General features: G+C 38.1%; 1 protein-coding gene across 1 annotated transcript in view; it reads right to left on the bottom strand.

Annotated features, from left to right (window-relative positions):
- Nucleotides 1-19,707, bottom strand: part of LOC120721224 (CUB and sushi domain-containing protein 1-like) — a 412,254-nt gene that overhangs the window by 83,746 nt on the left and 308,801 nt on the right. The window contains 6 exon segments of the mRNA XM_040011416.1: nucleotides 5,597-5,735; nucleotides 7,688-7,879; nucleotides 10,024-10,235; nucleotides 10,413-10,539; nucleotides 15,275-15,466; nucleotides 18,365-18,521. Coding sequence (XP_039867350.1) covers nucleotides 5,597-5,735; nucleotides 7,688-7,879; nucleotides 10,024-10,235; nucleotides 10,413-10,539; nucleotides 15,275-15,466; nucleotides 18,365-18,521 — 1,019 coding nt within the window.

The following is a 19,707-nucleotide window of genomic DNA, read 5'->3' as shown; positions in this document are numbered from 1 at the left end:
AAGAGGACAACATGTACTGTAACATTTATGGTCGAAGCACGCGTATGTAGAGTTGGATGTCTCGAGACCGGTCTCGAGACCACTTTTAGGTGGTCTTGGTCTTGTCTTGGTCTCGACGGACTTTGGTCTTGGTCAATCACATGCAAGGATGTAGGATAATATCATTATGTGGAAAACAGAGAGGATGAGAGACGCAACAGTCAAGTGGAGCGTGCGTCTGTCCTCTCAGTAAGCGAGTGAGACAGTAGACAGCGGTGAGGAGGGCTGTGCGAGTGCATCGCAAAAACACATAAATATGCCTGTGACCCGTAAACGATGCAGCATCTGGCTGCAGTTTAAAGATTTTTTTGTCTCAGTCTCAGTCTTGGTCTTGTCTCGACTTTGTCTTGGTCTTGACTCGGTCTGTCTTGGTCTTGTCTTGGTCTCGATACCCTCTGGTCTTGGTATTGTCTTGGTCTTGGTTTAGGCGGTCTTGACTACAAGTCTACGTGTGTGTGTGTATAGTAGCTCGTTCTCTCACAGATGCATAGACTTTGAATCAGTTGGTTGGAAGTGTGTGTCTATGTAAGAGTTTGTGTGTCCAGTCATAGCAAGGAAACATGAAGAGAAAAAGATGGAGAGAGACTGTTTGACATTAAGGGCAGCGATACTGCAAAAGTAGCAGAAAAGTACTTTTCTGTTTGACTTTTCAGCACTATAATGAGCTATAGAAAGATCTTTAGATTTTTAAGTCTCACAAAACATATATAAACTTTTGTTTTGTGAGACTTAAAAATTTGACTTGGTGAGCAAAAAGAAAAGAAAATCACGGATAAACTATTTGACATACAGTGGCTTGCAAAAGTCTTTGATCCCCTTAATCCCCTTGAACCTTTCCACATTTTGTCACATTACAGCCACAAAAAGCCTGCTTTAAATTTCTCAATAACTTTATCCCTGACCTGTCTGGTGTGTTCTTTGGACTTCATGGTGTTGTTGCTCCTAATATTCTCTTAGACAACCTCTGAGTCCGTCACAGAGCAGCTGTATTTGTACTGACATTAGATTACACACAGGTGCACTCTATTTAGTCATTGGCACTCATCAGGCAATGTCTATGGGCAACTGACTGCACTCAGACCAAAGGGGGCTGAATAATTACGCACACCCCACTTTTCAGTTATTTATTTGTAAAAAATGTTTGGAATCATGTATGATTTTCGCTCCACTTCTCACGTGTACAACACTTTGTATTGGTCTTTCATGTGGAATTCCAATAAAATTGATTCATGTTTGTGGCTGTAATGTGACAAAATGTGGAAAAGTTCAAGGGGGCCGAATACTTTTGCAACCCACTGTATTTCCCCTACTTTTTTGAAGGCTAAAACAGGCGTCAAGTTTCCCACTGCAAAATTAGTTATTGAAAATACACATTAATAATGTGGTATGCAAAAATTACCAAAGTTAAAATGAGTGCAATGAATGTTTCAGTTTAAGGCCTGTTTTGTGTCTGGTATAAAATGAGATTAACTACACCCAAACCCCATTTGCACTGACAGAGCTTTAAATGGTCTTTACTAATACCTTTTGCATTAGTAATACACGTGGGTGTAAATGTGTGATAAAACTAAAACTCGCTGAAAAGAAATGGCACAACATTATTACCCTACAAACCACAACAGTAAAACTAGAGTATATTAAGATCTGGATGAAAAATCAGGGACAATGACATAAAATTGAGAGAGTAGACTGTTATGAAATGAATTACACATTTCAAAATATATTGTACTGACATGAAATGAAATGAATACGGATGTGTTTTGTTTTAAAATGACTCCAAATAGCCTGTAAATTTAAAACATACATAAAATATAATTTTAGGTTATTTTACAAATGAAATAAGATTTCAGGCTGATACCTTTTAAAACAGCTACAAAAGAAAGGTCACTTGGATGTGGACGCTCAGATAATGACATCTCAAAACTAGGTTTGTCTTGACTGGAGAAACACATTGTGATTAAATTCAAAGGCTGATCAAGAAGTCATTACTAACTGGGTCATTTTGTAGTCTATTCAAGCTAAGCTTAGAAATAACAGTTAAATTTAAACAAATCATGAAAAATATGATACACAACATTCAGAAAACAACCAATATCAATACAACCTAATTAGAAGTAAAATAAAACTGCCTCACTGTTACAACAGAAGGGAATTATCTCTCAAGCTTAAAAACATGAAGCAAAAATTGGGTCATTTTTTCTCCTTTGGCAATCTGGAGAAAGTCCGCTTTGCTTTTATCTCTTTTGCTACATTTGAAGCTCAAGTCTTCACTTTTGCTTTAGTCATAAGCCGCTAACCACTGTGACTTGTAAAATATTTACCACCGAGGCACAAGCAGAACTCGAAATGTAAATAAACACTGCCCTATTACCAAAAAACAAAACATTAAATGGTTGGAAATTCCTTTTATTCACACAGCAATTTCAAGGCAAGAATAGTATCTGTAATCTCACTGCATCAAGTTTAGTGTGTTTGTCTGAAAAAGATCATTCTAATTTCTTTTTGCATGCAGTCACAGTACTTTTCAATATAGATATAATACAAATAGATATATTTGTATAGTGATGTATTCAATGTTGCACTGATATATACATTAGATCATTAGATACTGTTAATTTAGAATACCTTGTTCCTATGTGTAGGACATTATCAAAATGGTCACAGTGATGAAACATAAAAGACTAAAAAGATTTAGGGTCAGATTTATTAACAATCACAGCTATGTGAAATTTGTGACTGAAAAGCATGCACGCAGGTAGGAATTATAGAAATGGCTAAGGTTCGACACGTGCAATTTATTGCAAATTGCACTGTATTTCACACGCAATAAAAGCATGTGTTATTATGATCGATAGTTGGCGCTAAAAGCCTCAATTTATTCGGAATGCCGGGGGAAAATGTCAGAATGAGCATGTAATTGGAAGTGTTGGATGCAAAAAGCTATGAACGTGGTGCCAAAATGTTGCATCTGTCTTGACATCTGTCTCTTTGCACAGTCTTCGCCCTGAAATTTTAACAGTTCTTGTTTTTTGGCTTTGTTAGCTAAACTGAACTGAACTCAGTGTGACACACTCGAGTGAGGGAAGAGGAGAATCCCAGTTCAAAAGGCCTACAAGTACGTATTGGAAGCCAAATTAGCTTTTATAGTGAATGATGGGCAGTGTTTCAGCCTTTTAGTCCCATTTCTCCACAAAGATTGTTCAAAGATAAAAAAGTATCTGTAATTTTTTTCCTTTCAGCAGAGAAACAAGCAGAGCAGCTTTTCTGGACTTCTACCTTGTTGTTATCAGGTCTCTTAAACACCACATTCAAACATCTGTCAAAATGAAGCAATTACTGGGATTTAGATTCAGACATATCTAATGACTGAATCTTACAATATCCAATGACGGGCTATGTGCACATTTATGCAAATGGAACAATAACAATTGCTTCATTGATATATGTATGGGTCAGGATTTGGCAGTAAATAACTGTATTCTTCTGAAAATCATAAATGTCAAAAGTTACAGATTTCAGTTTTAGCTTTATTTTGTGGATTAGCTTGTAATAGATTAGACAAAGTTATCAGCAGAGTTAACAATAATATGTAACAGAAGACTATATCAAAAACATACTGATTCTCCACCAGCTGCCTCTTTTTTAATTTGATGCCATTCTGCTTCCAGAAGGAAACATGTGCACAGTCCTAAACTTTAACTATTTTAGTTAACATATTATTCAGCCCTTCATTGGGGATGCTCTTGGTAGAATGCAGATTAGTCAAAAACGATCTGTACACATCTTTGTACACTGTTTTGAAAACGCATTAGATGACAATGGAAAAAAATGCTAGATATCTAAACTGTTATGGACTAGGTAATATGTTAGAAATGAATAGATGCTGCATCATTTTGTGGAAATGGAAATGATCGACCATCAAAGTGCTTAATTCAAAGACACCCCAAAATCTGAGTGAAAAAATGACGCGGCAAGCTAGTCCATTTTGCAGAGATTTCATTGCAGTAACTCAAAATGGTACTCAGTAGTTTGTATGGGCCGCACTTGCGCTTGTATGCATGCCTAACACCAGGTCATGCTCCTAATGGGTCGACACATAGTATCCATGGGCTCTCCTGCCAGATCTGGACCAGGGCATCATTGAGTTTCTGGAAAACATGAGGTCCAGTAGAAAATGTGGGGCCCTCAGCCATCCTCATGATGTCTTTTCAGATTGTTTGGTCATAGAAATTCACACCAGTGGCCTGCTGGAGGTTATTTTGTAATTCTCTGATAGTGCTTATACTGTTTGTAGTTGCACAAAGGAACAGATACCGGTCCTACCGATGGGTTAAGGACCCAACCCCATTCAGCTCTCATAGTGTAACTGCCTGTCTTCTGGAATTTCCTCCATGCTCTTGAGACTGTGCTTGGAGACAGCAAATCTTCCAGCAATGGCATGTACTGATGTGTTATCCTGGAGGAGTTGAACTATCTGTGCAACTTCTGTAGGGTCCAGTTATCGCCTCATGCTATCAGTAGTGACACTGGCCCTAGCCAGATGCAAACATTGTGGAAAAACTCTCATAAAAGATGAGGAGAGAAAAATAAAATAATTCCTGTTTTGGGGGCTGTCCAATATCCTGAGGTTTAACTGACTTTTTGCTATGCTCTGATTAAAAAGTGATCCCTAAATTTGAGCAGTGTATATATATATATTAGTTCCGAATTTCCACTCCCATTAGTGGATTTTTTACCATTTTTTTTTATCTGTTAATTTGGTCCATTTGGTAAATCTGGGCCTTAGGCTGTTAAAAGGTTATGATTTCTAAAGAGATAATCTTACTACAAAAACAATGAATTTTACTGCAGAATGACTTTTTTTTTACTCTGCGATGGCCACAGTTACAGGGAGTCGACACTAAAACATAAACTTCTATAAACATTCATTAAAATCTTTAAAATTAAAATGTTTAATGTTTTCTCACACAGTTGGACAAACACTTTAAACATTTATATCATCAGTGAAATCATCGGCCTGTCCTGATGTGTCTATTACAGTTGCAGTCCCTGATCTTTCCTGTTGTAACATCCTAATATAATCTGTTAATAATTTTTCTAGTAAAAAAAGCTTAAATACTTACCAGAATGTGCCAATAAGACATGTCTTAGTGACTGTGAGAAATATCAGCATTTTCAGGCACAATAAATAGACACGATTCAACATGGCTTTTGTTTCATGCAGAACACACATACATTACATATTATTGTGACACTTATAAAACCTTAATTAACACGAAGTTATCAGAAACTGTCAAAGTTGCTTTGTTTTCTATGTCAACACCTCTTAAACATTTCCCTTTAAGAAAATAGAGCAGGAACCACCCCTTTATCATTAGGGAAAACACATAAAATAATGTGTATATGCTTAATCTGCCTTAAAGTGGCAAAAACATAAATTTTCATCTACTGAGCCAGCTGCAATTGTTAGCTTAAGGTTCATAAACATGCATGCTTGGGAAAAGGGAAGGTAAAAGGTTAGTCTTTCATTAATAGATACAATTAATAGGTAATCTACCTTTTGAAGATGAGGGCAATGACAAAGTCTGGGTTGACTCGGATTCTCCAGTCGCACTCTTTCCCAGGCGGGTAGGGCTGGGGGTAGTTGGGAGACAGAATTACCCCAGAAGGACCACTGACGTTACCTCCACATGTTGCTGAAGATGAGAGAGAACAGTGAGGGAGAAAAGAAAGGGAGAAACATTATTGCATAGCATTGGGCTTGGGGTTATTTGGACTCAGAATAACCCCTGATTGACCTGTCATATAAAACCCACAGAAAGGCAGAGACAAAATGAGTTAGTTGGTAATGGCAAGTATAGCAGAAATTGGTGAGGACAGTGGGAAAAACCCCTAGTGGACAATATAACCTCCAAAGGTGGTTGCAGACAGCAGAAGAGAAAGAAAGAGAGAGAGAGAGAGAGACTGCGAGATTTAGTTGCAGAGTGTAGGGCTGGGGGTAGTTAAGAGAGAAAATTACCCCTAGCGATCTTTTATCCCACAAGAAGCCAGAGAGCAGGAAAAAGATATTGGCAAGAGAGACAGAAAGATGCATTCAAGCAGCAATTTGGTGATGTGAAGGAAGAGTTAGCAAAACAGAGATGTGTCTTGGGGCTGGCAGGTGGGTGTGAATGGATTATCAACAGTGAAATAGAAGTAAACAAAGGCATTAACACTTGCAAATCACTCACAAGCAGAAGCAAACTAACACACTAAGTCCATTGTGCATAGTGGTGTATAGTATGTTTCATCTTGGGAGCTTTTGAACACAGAGGACTCGCTACCTGAAGTGAAAGTGCAGGACAGGGAAGCACCCTCTAAGTAAAGCGAAAATGGAGCGAGATATGAGCCCAACATTTTATCTACATTCATGCAAACGTGAGGTCACTAGCAAAGAGTCAAAGGCAATATCAGGGACAAAGAATAATGTGTTTCACACACATGGTTACAAGGCAATCTCTGGTCTGTGTAACTCTGCTGGAGGACTTCTATACACTGGTGGCTGATAAGAAAAGCAAAAGGCAACAGAAAAGGAGACCGTAGCATCTAACAGTAAGCCAGCTGTCTGTGGTGTCTTGGTGCAAGCTGGGTGGCTGACGACACGAGCAACCTGCCACTTCAGGAGTTTTCAGTGACTTGTGAAATCTGTCCATTCTGATCCTTGAATAATTGAAAATAATGTAGCTCAGGACCTTGAATGGTAATCTCTTTTGATTTCCACATCCATCTACTCTAACGTGACACACAATGTCACATGTGAGACAAAACTGAACTGGATGACGCAGTTTATCAACAAAATGAATGTGACACATTAAGGCCATGTAGTTTGGCACCTGAGCACTGTTAATTCAAAAAATATTGGCATGCAGCATTATAAATACGTAGGCTGTCTGGTGAGAAAAGCTGCTGTATTAGTGATTGTATTATTGAAAAGCTCAATGAATTTAATTAATTAAAAACATAAGGCAGGTTTCAGGGCTTTAGGCCATGTTTGTCCTTTAGTGAAGAAGTCAAATGCTTAAGAAGAGCGTAAAGAGGAATACAAAGACATAAAAGCATGACAGTGCAAACGAGCAAGTGCGCCGGACTTTCAACTGTTTAACGTGGGAACTCAATCAACATTATTTCCATCATTTGACAGTGCTACAGATCAAAACTCGGGATAAACATACCAAGGGTGTTCAGTGTCCAACCCAAATATAACCTTAGGTGGAGTCTACCATTGTGTAGTGTTCAAATGTACAAAACAAAAGAACGAGCCACCACAAAAATGCTACTAGTTCCTTTATAATATCCATCCATCCATCCATCTTCTTCCGCTTTACCCGGGGCCGGGTCGTGGGGGCAACAGCCTAAGCAGAGAAGCCCAGACCTCCCTCTCCCCAGCCACCTCCTCCAGCTTATCCGGGGGAACACCAAGGCGTTCCCAGGCCAGCCGAGAGATATAATCTCTAATCTAATCTAATCTAATAATATAATTCATCATATTCTGTTTTTTTTAGTGTGCTATATGATATATATAAGCCCCCAAACAAAGTGTAATGTATCAGGTGAATTAACTGAAGGTCCAGCTTGGCAGTAAGAGATCCACAAAGAGCTGTACACCTACCTACACATGTTGGAGGGTCAGGGTGCCAGTAGAATCTGTTATCCATTCGCACACATGTGATAGTATCTTTGCCCTGAAGCTGATACCCTGGGTCACACTGGAATGTCATACTGTCACCAGGTTCCTTACTGTCCCCGTATCGAGAACCATTGACAGGAATGCCGGGGTCGTTGCAGGTCGTGGCTGTTGTGGCTGGAGAGTGCAGAAAACAAAGGCAGACAAATATTGATGTACTAGGAGCACAGAGAACAAAAGGAACTGAGACAGATGCACTCAAACGTAACATTACTGCCAGTGTCGTACTGTCAGCAGCAGAAGCAAAAACAATACACACACGCATAGCAGAGTGAGTCCAAATGGAGCTTATTATTATGTTATCATGCTGACAGTGACTAATATAATTACTCTACTTATCAGAAGTAGTGATATCGGGAGACACATGTGGTCACACTGACCCCAACAAGTTAGGTAATTTTTGGCTCTGCCTTCGAGCTAAGCAGCGTGCTAAGTGGGGATAACTAGATTTAGATGAACTTACATTGCCCGTTACTGCACAATCAGCCCTAAGGTGCTCCAAATACTTTGAGCATTACATATCTACAAAGAACATTTCTATTTATTTACTTTTAAGATAGAACAGATAAATACGATTTAAGACTTAAAAAACAAAAACCTATCTATAACGACTTTAATTTTCAGAGTTCAACTTAGTTTGGTGTTAAAATGGCACAAGCATACTTGAGCACACAATTCACTTTATGGGCTTTAAAAATTGACATTTTTTTCTTTTTCCTATTTTATTTTAACTGAAACTGAAAATGCTTTATAAGAGTAACTGAACAGACGAGATTGAACAATGTAATTTTATATGTACAATTTTACATTAAAAATGTTATATATAACATTTCATAGGTATGGTCAACAGAAACAGAGCCAAATATAAAGGACCCTGACTCTGACATTTCATTTGGTAAAATAGCTTGGTTGCCTGTGGGTTAAGTACAACATAGTGCTTTGATCAGATTACTAATTGTCTAAAGAGTAAGAAAAAAATGATCTATGTTAAAAAAAAAATACAGCATAAATTGGATAATAAATATTGTCCCTTTCTGTTTTCTGAAATTCCAGCACTGTTTAGAGAAGGGATATCTATCCACCCTTTGGGACTGGACCCCTTAGGGGCTTAAAAGATAAATCTAAGGTGTTAAGTCAAGAAGTAAGGAGGAAAAAAAACTTGGCCTTAAATAAATGCAAACGGTGGAGAATACCACCTCCTAAATCAATGTGGAGGTAAAAATATAAGGTCATTACCATAGTAATGGAATAATAGGGCTATAATTATGATGTTACCAAGGGCAAATATTTATTGTTTTCCACATGGAAAGAACGGGACAATGTGTAAGGATGGCGAGAAAGAAAAAGCGAGAAATATGTAGACATAAATTTGTATTACTTTAAATATTTGTAAAAAACCTGACAGTTATGCGTGTTGGACTTTTGTGTGCGCACACACACACCTGTATAAAGAACAGGTGTGTACGAATGGTCTCGTGAACAATCAGCTGACATTCTCACCTAGTTGTTATGGTACTTTCTAAATCCTTCTTTCTCGGTGTGCCTCTGATCGGTTTTGGTGCCATAGTGGATCAAAAAGATTTAAATCTAAAAGGAGGATGCACAGACATTTTGGGGTCTACTGACTCAAATACCAAAGGGCATCTCTGCATCAAAATGGCACAACAACCATGCAGGTTGCCCTGGGACAAACGGCAGCAACAGCTTAGGTTCAGTGAGCTCATCTTAAAAAAAAAAAGGGGAAAAAACCCCAAACACAAACAAAACAAAAACAGAAAAATCAATTCATTAACATAATCTACAAAATAATTAACAGAAAACACAAGACTACAGTTTTCCAAATAAATCTTTCATGCTCTAAAAATGAAATGAGACACCGTCTCTGGTGGGCTACTTCAGTACTTACTGAACATGGCTCCCAAGGTGAGATATTAAATGTCTCATTTGATTCTATGACTAAAGCTTTTTCAGAAATCCTGTTAAATTCCACATTAATGCCAGCTTAATTTTCTTATAGCCAAAATAGGGTTTATATGATTACCACAAAACTATATGGATGAGTGGTGAGTTTTAACAAAATTAATAGGTAATTTTGTAATTGGCTTTCCTTCATAAAGGGATCTGAGGGGTAAAGTAGGGCAGACCACCCGAATTACAGATTTAGTAGAATCGTGTTACATTTCTGAGCAGTTTCTCGTAACTCAAATGTTCTTCTTCTACCTCATGTTTAATGATATCAGTATAAAGAGAAAGCTACTTACTGGAGAACTGTATTGAGAATCCTTGCTTGCTGATGAAATAATCAGAATCAAACTGCAGCGTAAGTATGTTGAAAGTCGAGTGGATGTCTTCAGGTAACGCTGGCCCTGACCATTCTTTCAACAGGATCCCACCATCTGATGGTCCCGATGGGCCATCCCAAACTCTCAGAATATCGTGGCCAACCTCAGTGTCAAAGACAATAAAGTGCAGGCTGAGGAAACACAAAAATACAAGATTGTTTACTTTCACATCAACAGACTTATTTATTTATAAAAAAGCCAGTTTCTATTCTTCAATCCTTTTGTGAAGCATTACCATTAATGTAGAACAGGAAATACCCCAGATAACTGCAAGTCATTGCGACATTACTCACGTGCACTTAAATTACCTGATAGTTTTTCCTGTATCAGCCTCTATAGTCCAGGTACAGTGGAGGTTGTTGTCGTATGGAGCAGGATATCCTGGAGACAGAATCCGTCCAGACACCGCACCAGTTATGTGACCTCCACACTCAGCTACAAGGACAGGAAGCAAGAAGATGAGAGTGGAAAAAAGTGCATATTTGATGCCTTAATTTATGCAGCTTAAAGTGTCAGCAGCTGAAACACATCCATCCATTCACTAATGCATATTAACCAAGATATTTTAAAACACCATAGCAGACATTACTATGCATAATAAAAGAAAGCATAAAGGAACATTGGAGCAAGTACTGCATTTTATGATAACTTATATAAAAAATATAATTTTTTTTGAATCCACATTTTTGCACAGATTTGGCCTATTAGTGGCCATGTGATCCCAAACTTTTGATCAGCTGTAAAACAGCCTGTTTCAGTTTACGCGTTGTTCTCAATAAATTGCATGCTCAAAAAAATGTTTTGTCTCACTCCCATTTCTTTTTGTTGTATGTTGAAGCTCTACTTGGGACCTGGTTAAGATCTAACCACGCAAAATATGATTTTTTGCCATTTTCCAAGTGGTCTTAAACATTTGATCGGGACTGTATTTGACTGGGTCTTCTTATCCTCGGGTTGGTTTGGAGAAGAAGGGTTTCCACCAGTTTTAGATCTGGCCAGACATTTTGGCCCACTGAAGACGATTTCTCTCTATAGAACCAGATCCTACATTAAACATTTTATGGTTGTCTTTGTATTAATGTTTCAATTTATCTCTATAAGATGTAGCTTCTGTTCTTCGCTGTAAATTGCACTGAGGTGTGAAGGTTAAGTTAAATGAGATTCAGTTAAAAACTGCTTGAATCGTTAAATCAACCTTGAATTATCCAAGCTTTTGGTATAGCGTTTCAAGGCTGGCAAATAACTTTGATGACTCTTTTCTGTTAAGGAGTTCAAGAAAAAAGAGGCAGTTTACAGCACAAGTGAGTTTTTTGTTAATTTTATATTGTTTTTTGTGGACAGAGAGGTTAAAAATAGTGAATATGGACAAATCAGGGGGCAAAGCTGGTAAGAGATTTAAACTCATCATGGTAGCACATAGCGCAAGAAGATGACTGCTGTTAGGTATGTCTATGTGTGTGTATGTACATCTGTGCATGTCTGTGTGTTTGTTTGTGTGCGTTAAACGTGCATCATTAACACAGCCCTACAATCTACAAAACCATGGCAACCTACTGTTGTTGCATTACCCTGGGCAGAAAGCACACAAATCAGCATTTCCATGTGAAGACAAACACAAAGGGTACTCCAAGAAACAATCACACACAAGGCCAGAAACATACTTGAAAACATTTCTACAGTTACGCAAGTACATCCAGACATGTGAACACACCCGCCAGCATACACAGTACAACAACATAGTTGTTTCTGTCCCTGGTGAATGAAAGCAGGAAAAGAAAGGCAACTATTCTGTTATGTTTTTATCACTCTTGCTGGCAGATAGGACTTACAACACAACTTGCAAAGTAAGCCTTGGCCAATTTTCAGAGAAGAAGTTTTAAAGATCAGGCCAACAGGTGTGGAGAATTTTGATGAGATATTTTCACACCGTTGCAAATTTAATTGCTGTTCTAGCTTTGACATATACTGATGAATGTACAGGCAGAGGGAAGGTAGTTAACGTTTTTCCACTTTAAAAGAAAGATAAAGAGTATAGTTTTGCTTTACTTTACCTCTGCCTTTGACATTAACTATTGTCATGTAAATTTTGATGAGACTGTGTTGCCTCAGTGTAGACAGAGGACTGCAGGAGACTCAAATGTAAACATTTACTGTATTTACTTGGTACAGTATCAAGGGGAACCAGGGGAAGCACACATCCTTACAGGTCATACTATCACCACAACTCTGAGCTTGTCATCACACTGGGAGAATGTTTATACTTTAGACAAATATTCTGTTCATCCCTTTATTCAGATAAAGTACTTTGCAATATTTTGCCTGCAGCTCAGCTTTGTGACCTTAACATGGCAGCATACACAAATAAACAATATTTATATATGCCAGGGAAGGACTTCAAGGCCAATAGAATCCTGCATGCTGCTCTGGGCTTGACCCTTTGGGACCTTTCAAATAGAAAAGCAGAAATCTTATCTCAGTAACATAATTTGCAACAAAAAGACTATTTCTGTTGTTGAAAGTAAAATTATGTAGGACACAGAAAAAAGTAATGTGCCAAGCTATGGTGAGGCGTAACTCATAATAAATGGACACTGTACAAGAAAATACAAAAGATCTTTTTTTTGAAAAAAGATATAATTATCAAAACAGTTTTTTCCAATAACAATATGTATTGCTGTAATGAAACTGTTCCATGTAAAGATAATGTGTGAGTGAGTGCTGTAGTAATGAAAGTTTATACACATGTGTGAACTTAAAAGTAAAAAAGTATGCAGGCATTTATTTAAATTTGATCTTTCATGTTTTTTACTTTTATAAAGTTGTATGTGAAGAGGTGGCTTGGTTTTTGTGTTCATGTCTTGTGTTTTTATAAGTACATGCAAAATTGTAAATTTATATGTGTTGTATGAAAACCTGGATTTTACCAAAACTGAAATATTGTCGGAATAATTTTCCCCTCTCCTTATCAGTTTGAACAAGGAGAGGGGGAAAAATGGAAAAAAAAAATATTCTCAAAGTAGCAGACAACCACTCTTGGTATAGAAACAGCCTGAGGCAAACCTATCGCCTGATCTCCATGCTTATGCACATAGATATGGGAGTAAGCAAGACAGACAGTGGAGGAGACAGTCAGAGAGGCAGAAAGACAAACACTCCAACAGACAGACAAAGGATGAGCACGCAAAGGTAGCTACAGAGGTAGTTAGCCCAGGGCTCTGCCAGCAAGTATTCTCCCGGTTGCTGGCTTACCTGAAATAAGGCAGTGACAGAACAGCTGCAAAAATTTTACTGACTGCAGAGGCATTCAGGGTCACACACACACACTCTTTGCCATACACATCCATTCACACACATTGTTTTTAGTTGCCATTAGAAACCACAGCTGGGTATAACCCACATGACAGACTTCAGATGTACTGGCAGGTTACAAGACACATGGTTAAGCACTGCAGTGGGGAATTCCAAATTAACATGTGCTCTGTGCCCACATCTACTCAGCAAGATGGAATACCTACAGGAACTGTGCTTTCATTTCCAAAATATGCAAAGCCACACAATATTTATGAACAAAATAGGAATTATGGACTTTAAAAAATTGCAAATTTCCTTTAGGGGGTTCAAAGCTAGCTACAAACAATACACGTAAACAAACCTTCCATGCTTCACTGGAGGTTGCTGAATGAAAATAAGGAATCAGAATGACCAGCTGTACTTGTTGTAGTTAAAATATGAAACAGCTTTTACACACTTAAAAGCAAGAGAGGAAAACAAGTTAAAAAGCACCTGAATCTCTTGGCATACTTTTCTCAGACCTAATTAAGAGGTGCTAAATGTCAACTAAAGGTACAGCTATCCTCTGATAGTTTATCTGCCTGAAAACGTTAAGAAATGCCCAAATATATTTTAAATGGGCCAAATACAGTTTAAAAACTATTTTTACTATCTGAAAAAACACTGTGTGCAGTCATGTGGTGGTCAGTCATTGCAAAACTGATATACTGTAACTGCTGTAACTGTCTGTTTGTGACATTTACATTGGAAATGGATGATGATTCTTTTACTTTTAAATCTGTGGTCAGCATTCTCAACTACTCAAGTAGTGTTGTTGGAGTTGGAGAGAAGTGCAGGAGGGCTGTCCTTTTTTAAAAGTTTCATTTATCTTCATTTCTGTCTTTTCTTATTATTTATGATTCTCTGTTGCAGACTGAGTCAGAAGGGGTGAAGAAGTGATTCCTATTAAGAGGACAGTTTTAATCATGAATCATCAGTTTCATACGGGTGTGCAGTAAGTTTGTTTAACAATGAAAAACTTTTTTGTTTTATATCTGAAATGATTGCTATCTAATTTGACTAAAATGAATTTTGAGCATGCAGACAAACAAACTTTGTCATTATACAACTTTAGAAAAACAGCATGCGGTCAAAATTAGGTTATATAGCAAGCAGTCTGTATAGTCGTACATCGAAAAAAAGAGTTATTGCAGCTCTTCTATGACATGATATCTCTGTTTGGTCGTATTTTACCATAATTTTATTCAAGAAGCAACAATTTCAGATGAGTCAATATTGTTTCCTACATCACCTTCAGTCTCTTCTGATAGAATATTCTATTTGCTGTGCATGCTGAGAATAAAAGAGAAAGCTGAGGCTTCTGTCAAAGTCTCTGGCATAAAATGCTCTTCACACCTTCAGGGTACTAGGGAGTTGTCTGGCTTACATTATAAATTCATCACTTCAGAAATCACCCTTTATTTTTGCATCTTAACCACGCAATCCTTAAAACAGAGAGCACGATGCACTAAAATATCCTAACTGATGACAACCAGATGCCACAGTGCATGTAATCTCATGTGCACAGGCCGATGATCAGAAAGGCCAGTTTTTATGCATAAATTGTATTAGAACCACTACATTTCCCACAGTGTTGAATCAGTCCCCCACACGCTCTTTTGAAAGTATTCATTTGTCTGTTGACTCAGTCACTTGTTCTCGCACACTGTCTTTTGAATCATCATGCTGCAACTCAGAAACAGACATGAGTAGCTTCTCCCTGCTATATCACTCACTGAATTGTATGAAAAAGAGAGTTGTCCAGAGGTTAATAATTCAGATCTTGTAGTTCTGAAATATTGATGCAGAAGGGAACCTACACATATGCTGGCATACTAACCGACACAGGAAGGAAGCGGCTTGTCCCAGACGCGTCTGTCACCACTGAGACAGGTGAGTGTACTGCTCCCATGAAGACTGTATCCAGGGTTGCAGGAGTACAGGACAAAAGTGTTGGCATAATGACCGTCATCCTGGATCTTATAGCCATAACTAGGGACACCTGGTTCCTCACAGCGTACTAGGTCAAAACCTGGGTGGAGACAAACACACAGGCATAGTGATTAGGTCTTCCTGTCCATGCTGCAACACTACCTTTCACACAGGATGATTCTATTCTGGACAAAAGGACATAAGGTTATTGTATTCTTCTCCAGAATCTCACTACGTCCTACAGAATTTCAAGGTCTGAACACAATGTTAATACTTGTGACATAAAATTATAAAATTATGCTTCTTTCTGTGACATTCAAAAAAAGAAAAGTTGGGATTCTCACTTTCTGAAAATATAATGAGAGTTGTAATGGTAATGGAAAGCATTGTCAGTTAAATTTATGCAGTGAAAATGTGGTTTCTATGTGAAAGTGTGGAGGGAAAAAAAGCATTAAATGATAATTTTACATCCCACATAAACAGAAAAAACAGAGTTTCTAACTTTCTAAGATATACAAGAATAGAAAAACTTCCTGCCATTAAGGCAGATGGTTAAACAAAGACACAAGAATGCAACCAACATATGCTTTTTCCCCCCCTCAGGTCAGCTTATGATAGATATAGCATTCCCACTCAGATAGGGGTTGCTATAGGGGCAATAAACAGTGAGCTGTAAAAAAGCTCTTTATTCAAGAAGATTCATCAGTTAGCAGCACAGATATTTAATTATCCAATAAAGTCAGTGATACTTAAATTTCTACATGGTAAATTTCAGCTTTTGTCAATGAAAGTTTAATGACATATTTGGCAGTGCGTTGCTAAATTGTTTTAATATGATGATCACTATGAGTCACTTGACTGTTGGGTGATGTTATTATATGTAAAACTGCTAAGTTTTTACTTCTTGCCAGATTCAGGGCATAAAATGAGAATCCACTCAATCTATACGTTTGACTTTTGCGTCTAGACCTGTCAATTCAGTGAAAACAGATTCACCTAATGGTAGCACTTTATCAGTAACAGTAATATTTTGATAACAATATAATAACCTGCAAGCAACAAAAATGGTAATAACTGTAATATGAATTGCTGTATACTGACTTATAGTTATCTATGGTTACCTAGTACTTTTTGTTTCCCTTCATAGGTAATAAGCCAGAACATTAAACATAATAGTTACATTGTTACATCCAAATAAATAATGCTATAGACATAAGTCAGGAGTATTTAGTCCTGACTTTAGTTTAGTACCTCAGTTTTTGTCTGAGTATCACCCAGCTTTTAAATTTAAATGTAATATTAGTCAGCTATAACCACTTTTGCTACAATGTAATTACTTGGCTAATAATGTGGTAATTAAGTGGTTATAACTTGCTATTTCTGTATTATTACGTTCTTTGTTTTGCCGCTATTACCACATTATTACTAAACTGTAATAGGAAAATGCTAACAACCGGCTTTCTTAATGTCCTGAACAGATGTGCACATTATTTTATTTTCTGTATTGAAATAGCCTCTAATAATGTGCATTACTGAAACTGTTTAACTCAGACTCTGACTCTGCTTAACAAGCAATTGCTGCCTCCGTTGATCAGGAGCCATTGCTTCCTCCCTTTCTTTTGTTTAAACCTTATATCAATCTCTCTTATCTATCCATCCGCTCATCTATTGCAGCAGCGCTTTGAAGAAGGTGTCACCTTCTCTGGTTTAATGACTCACTGATTGATGGTTGTCTAACGGCCTAACTGACATACAGAGCATATATCTGGCGTCCATATAACATCTAGCTTCATTTGTTTGTCCCTTTGTCCAGCCGCTCTTCCACTCGAGATGTGTCACTTTCTCACCTTCTTTTAATGACTTGCAGATAAATGCTCCTCTAATAGCCTCTTTGACTTACACAGCAGCTGCTCTTGCCTTCTTAAGAGACTCACTTTACAGCTATTAAGATGTGTGTGCGCATATGTGTTTGTCAGAAAGAAAGACAGCCTGTTTCAGATATTCATGCACTCATTTTTTTACAGTATGCTTGGTAAGCTACTGTTGCACTCTGGCCCTCAACAGAAAATCCTTGGGAAAAGTGATTGTTGATCTTTCAAGCTGTCAAAAAGGGAAAAAGAAAAACAAAGCAATGCAATTTGCTGACTGAGAAAGGCTAGTCTCTACAGTTTTGTAGTACATGACACCTATTTTGTTCTGCTATATACAGTAGCACTCAAGAATCACTTGACTGAAGCATAGGGCAGGTGCAGGATACATTCAAGAGGGCAATCAAAAACAATTACTACCACTCTAGATTTCAATTATAAACATCTCTTCATGACGATCTTTGAGATGAGCTACTTGTCATATAGTAAATTACTGTTTGCGTAGCTGTGTGCATATATTGCTGTCATTTTTGGTACTTTTGATCAACAATTTGTGATGCAATTTGTGGAATTTTTTGTAACTCTTGCCTCTGTATGGGATCAGGGAGACCAGATACGCCTAATGTGGTGATCTCAGGCTAGAACTACTGATTTGCTATATACATTTTCTGTTTAACTGCAGATAATCAAAAAGATGTCTCCACAAAGTACAACATCAAGAAGGAATATTTTAAAACCCATCCATTCTCTTCCACTTCTCCTCAACAAGGTCACAGATGGCTGGAACCTATCCCTGCTACCAAAGTGTGAGAGGTGGGATAAACCCTGATCAGATCGCCAGTCTGACACAGAGAGACAAACAATTATTCACACTCACATTTACACGTGCCACGATGCTGCCCATAATTTGAAATATGAAACATTAAAAGGTATTAAGGAACAGTTTATGGATGTGCAAATATGTATAAGACATTTCCCTTTAATTTAAAGTAAAATTGAAGTAGAAAGGTGTCTGTGATAGACAGCAAGAGTTGTGTTAAAAGCTCCTTTCAAACCAGCGCTGTACAAGTAAATATACATTTTAAATGATCTGTATTCCTGGTTTAAACATTTTGATAAAGATCACTTACTTGTATATGTAAGGTGGAAGCCCTGATTAGTTCCAGAAGCATTGCTATTAAACTCCAGCCACAGGTGATTAGATGTACTATTGATGACGCGACCCATCATGTCTTCACGAGTAAAATTTCCAAGGAGGCGTGACGAACTGTTCTCTCCATCATATACCTGTCAATCAAAACAAAGGATTAGGATTTCAGGACATGAATAAAAACATGAGTGTTAGAAATAATGAGGCTGTCAGTGAACATAGGTGCACAGTGCACTCCTGGCTTGGTATGAAAACCAAAAGGCAATGCATAATGTGGGAGGTAAAGTATAAAAGGCTTATTTCTTAGTTTAGCATCCAATCCATACATTGCTTTGTGTCCTGTTTCCTTCTCTCTGGCCACCTACTCCAGCTTTTCTTGTGGGACACAGACGTATTCCCAAGCCAGCCAAGAAGCATAATCTCTCTGTCATGCCCTGGGTCTTCCCCTGGGTCTGCTCCTTGTAGGACCCAAAAAGCTTATGGCCATAGTTGAGGAAGGTAGATCAACCAGTAAACTGACAGCTTAGTTTCATGTTCAGATCTCTCTTCACCAAAGTAGGCAAGGACAGCATTCACTTGAGGTAGCAACTCCTTGTGAAACCATGGGTGGCACTCCACACTTTTCCAGCTTTTCTAATTCTCATTCCTACCACTTCCCACACAGCTGTAAACTGCCCCAGTTCAAGGTGAATGTCACTGCTGAATGCCACTGAAGTCAAAAGAGTCACATCACACACAAAAAGCAAAAAGGTGGTTCTCAGGTCACCAAACTAGAGACCTTGTGCGCTTGCCTACCTCTAGAAATTCTGTCCACAAAAGTTATGAACGCAAACGATGACAAAGGGCAACCACAGTGAAGTCCAACTCCCACTGGAAATGAGTCTGTATTACGCTATTATAATGGTTGTACAAAGACTGGATGGCCTATAAAAACAGATACTGTACTCCTGAAGCAACCTCCCACAGGACACCCTGAGGGACAAGTTCGATCCCACATATAATCACACACACAAGGGTTGAGCAAACTCCTACACACCCTAGAATATCCTCATGGCCATAAGGAGTTTGTCCAATATTCAATGACCAGGACAAACGTGGAACGCGTGACAGGTATGACACACTCTATTGTCCAGTACTCTGACATAGACCTGCTCAGGTGGGCCAATGACAGTGATCCTGCTAAAGTTAACCTCCTAGGACCTGGCTTCCACATATGTGGACATCACATTTTCGGTTGTCTAGACCAAAATACTACATTTTGCTTTACACGGGCCTGATATCCACTTATGAGGACATTAAATTTCGATAGAACAGCAGCAGTTT

The sequence above is a fragment of the Simochromis diagramma genome, unplaced genomic scaffold, assembly GCF_900408965.1.
Source record: "Simochromis diagramma unplaced genomic scaffold, fSimDia1.1 OVJJ01000603.1, whole genome shotgun sequence".
In the NCBI taxonomy this organism is placed as follows: Eukaryota; Metazoa; Chordata; class Actinopteri; order Cichliformes; family Cichlidae; genus Simochromis; species Simochromis diagramma.
Note: the sequence above shows the minus strand (reverse complement) of the source record. Positions and strands in the feature narration are given on the sequence as shown.